The sequence below is a fragment of the Anopheles aquasalis genome, chromosome 2 (genome assembly GCF_943734665.1).
Source record: "Anopheles aquasalis chromosome 2, idAnoAquaMG_Q_19, whole genome shotgun sequence".
Taxonomy (NCBI): domain Eukaryota; kingdom Metazoa; phylum Arthropoda; class Insecta; order Diptera; family Culicidae; genus Anopheles; species Anopheles aquasalis.
This window is the reverse complement of record NC_064877.1, coordinates 17,215,001-17,217,500: the sequence shown is the minus strand read 5'-3', so window position 1 is coordinate 17,217,500 and position 2,500 is coordinate 17,215,001. Positions and strand designations below refer to the sequence as shown.

Sequence of the window (2,500 nt, the reverse complement as noted above, 5' to 3'; positions counted from 1 at the left end):
AAGCCCAATGAAGCTAGTACTAGTGGCCATCAACACATCAAGTGTCCGGATTGCGGCAAAATGATTAACCAGCTGGCGATGGGTGAGCATATGGACTATCACGTCGCCAAACAGTTACAGCTGGAACTGAACCGAACCGAGGCGATGCAACTGCAGCAGGCTCCTGCCAGTAGTCAAAGTAGCGGTAGCATAACAACAAGTGCAAAGCGGAAGCGTTCCGTTGCGAACGGAGAAGAATCCATAACGCCGCCGAAGCAGAAGGTCAAACCAGTATCGTCATACTTTTCTAAATTGTGAATAGATCACGTAAGATTGTTGTTACGTCCGATATTTTTTTTTTGCTTGTTACTGTAAATGACCAAAAAAATGTGTTTTTCTCAAGAGAATATATTTACGGATTATTAAACAAAACTTTTCTTTATACAGTAAAAAGAATTCCACGTTGAGAAGTGCCTTAGGCGAACATTTTCTTCACCATCGCTGAGTACTTGCTGGTCTCTTGCTGCCTCTTCTCCACGATCTGTTTGTACAGTGCGTCACACTCCTTGCTGGCGGCATAGTTGATCTTCTCCAGTGTGGCAATCGCTTCGTTGAACTGATTTATCCTAAATTGTGCCAGTGCCCTCCTATAGATAGCTTTTTCCGATGGCTTTTCCTGGTGATCGATAAAGCGAAGTACATGTAGGGCCTCCTCGAAACGGTTCTCCTTGATGAGACAGGCGGAAATGTTGAGTTGTAGTGTTTGCAGCAACGCTTGCATTTCTTCGATCGTTCCGGGACCCTCAATAGCTGGATCCAATTGTTCTATAGGCGACCAGGAAAGCAGGCATTTGGCTGCACGATTAAAGTAAGCTTGGGCAAATGCTGGATACTTGGAGTACATTAACACGCCGTTAACCTTGTAGCGTTTAGCAAGCTCGAGCGTGCTAGTGGCGGTCTGTTCGTAATAGTATTGCTGGCCCTCTATGCGCACCAGCTTCATCGTGAAGGTAATGTCTCCGTGTTGTTTCGTGTGGATGGTACATTTGCTTTCTTCGTTCGGGAGCATTTGCTGTAGTAACAACTCGACGTAGCAATCTACCGGTGTAACTGCCGTTCCCATGGTAATCCATCGCTCTCCCGTACTACTGAGATATTCCGTTTGGTAGGATTCAGCGTTTAGAACATCGTACACTGCCACGAGACACCGGCTCAACTCGGTCGGCTTCTCGACCGTTGTGAGCTTAAAGGAAAGACGCTCCTTTCGCAGTCCCTTGGCAAGATCTTCGTACACGAGCGGGACTAAACACTCATCTCCAGTAGGAAGTCGCTGCACTGCTGTCGGCTCCGTTTCCATATTGCTTGGCCGGTGGCCGGTTGATGGACAAGTGGATTAATTTCGTTGGAATCGGATTGATCCGTCTTCCAGAAGCGGCGCACGTAGAATGATGGTTTCTCTTCCGACAGCACACAGTACAAAACACCCTGGGCACCTTCACGGGGTGTTTTAATGAGAAAAAAACGAATTGGCTTCTGCAGATAGTACAGCACAGGGTTTGCTAGTGGTGGAAAGTGACGATAGATCGGTGTCTCTACGTTCCCCGGATCGACACAGTGCACCGAAACGCCGCTGATCGATGGCCCCTGTCCGGTGGATAGCAGGATGGCCAGTTGATGGGAGAATGCCACCAGACACAGCTTACTGTACTGATACGCCAAAAAGCGCGTGGAAACCGTATCGTTCGCGGCGGTCAGTATTGAACTCTCGTCCACCGGTGCTTCCGCAATGGCTCTGTGGGCTTTCGAGACAACGTTCACGATGCGGCTTTCACCTTCCCTCTGCTTCAGTAGCGGCAGTAACCGTAAGGTGAGCAAATACGGTGCCAAATAGTTCACCTGGTAGGTATACTCGTGACCGTTCTCCGTGCGCTTCGGTGGCACATAAAATACCGCCGCGTTGTTGATCAACGCGTAGATCGGCTTTCCAAGCAGACGAACGCTTTCGCTAAACTCAACGATGCTGGCCAGTGATTCGAGGCGCAGTTCGAACACCTCCACACGTGCTGCTGGATTTCGGAGTAGCAGTTGGTCACGGATGGCTCGTCCAGTTACCAGCGAACGGCATCCAATCACCAGGTGACAACCGCGGCCAACTAGTTCGGTTACCGTTGCTAGCCCGACGCCCGAGGTAGCTCCCGTGACTACGATAAGTTCTTGTTTCTCGAACTTTCGCCGACTTTCGTACAACCGGCCGATGTAGTACCACCTGAAAAGCGGAACAAGGAATGAAGCCGGTATGTTAATCAAGTCAATGAAAGAAATAACGGGAAGTAATTTAATTACCGCACGCAATAAGACACCAAGCCTAAACCCACCAGAATACCACACATAGAAAGCAGACCCATGTTTGCACCCACCTTTCAGCCTACTGACTGCGCGTTTCGCTCGGGAAAGGTTCTTTATCTCTACGAGAACACTTTGCAATAAATCAATCTTTTTTTTTTGGTAGATTGCAGAATTC

At 48.8% G+C, this 2,500-nt stretch overlaps 3 protein-coding genes across 4 annotated transcripts in view; 1 reads left to right on the top strand and 2 right to left on the bottom strand.

Annotated features, from left to right (window-relative positions):
* Positions 1-446, top strand: part of LOC126572524 (DNA polymerase eta) — a 2,964-nt gene extending 2,518 nt beyond the window's left edge. Inside the window, exon 3 of the mRNA XM_050231910.1 lies at positions 1-446. This exon is cut by the window's left edge and continues 2,170 nt beyond it. Coding sequence (XP_050087867.1) covers positions 1-297 — 297 coding nt within the window. The 3' untranslated portion in view covers positions 298-446.
* An 8-nt stretch (positions 447-454) lies between these two features.
* On the bottom strand, positions 455-1,102 carry LOC126572603 (uncharacterized). The gene has a single exon (XM_050232029.1). The coding sequence runs from the start codon at positions 1,100-1,102 to the stop codon at positions 455-457; it is 648 nt and encodes a 215-aa protein (XP_050087986.1).
* The window catches only part of LOC126572536 (retinol dehydrogenase 12-like), a 1,450-nt gene continuing 30 nt past the window's right edge, over positions 1,081-2,500 (bottom strand). The window contains exons 1-2 of one of the 2 annotated variants that reach the window (XM_050231925.1): positions 2,323-2,390; positions 1,081-2,245 (exon numbers count right to left, since the gene is read on the bottom strand). In XM_050231925.1, coding sequence (XP_050087882.1) covers positions 1,282-2,245; positions 2,323-2,384 — 1,026 coding nt within the window. In that variant the 5' untranslated portion in view covers positions 2,385-2,390 and the 3' untranslated portion in view covers positions 1,081-1,281. The other variant, XR_007607962.1, reaches the window with a different exon arrangement.

Coding starts and splice junctions, on each gene's coding strand:
- LOC126572603 (XM_050232029.1), bottom strand. CDS start 1,102: ATGGGAACGGCAGTTACACCGGTAGATTGCTACGTCGAGTTGTTACTA.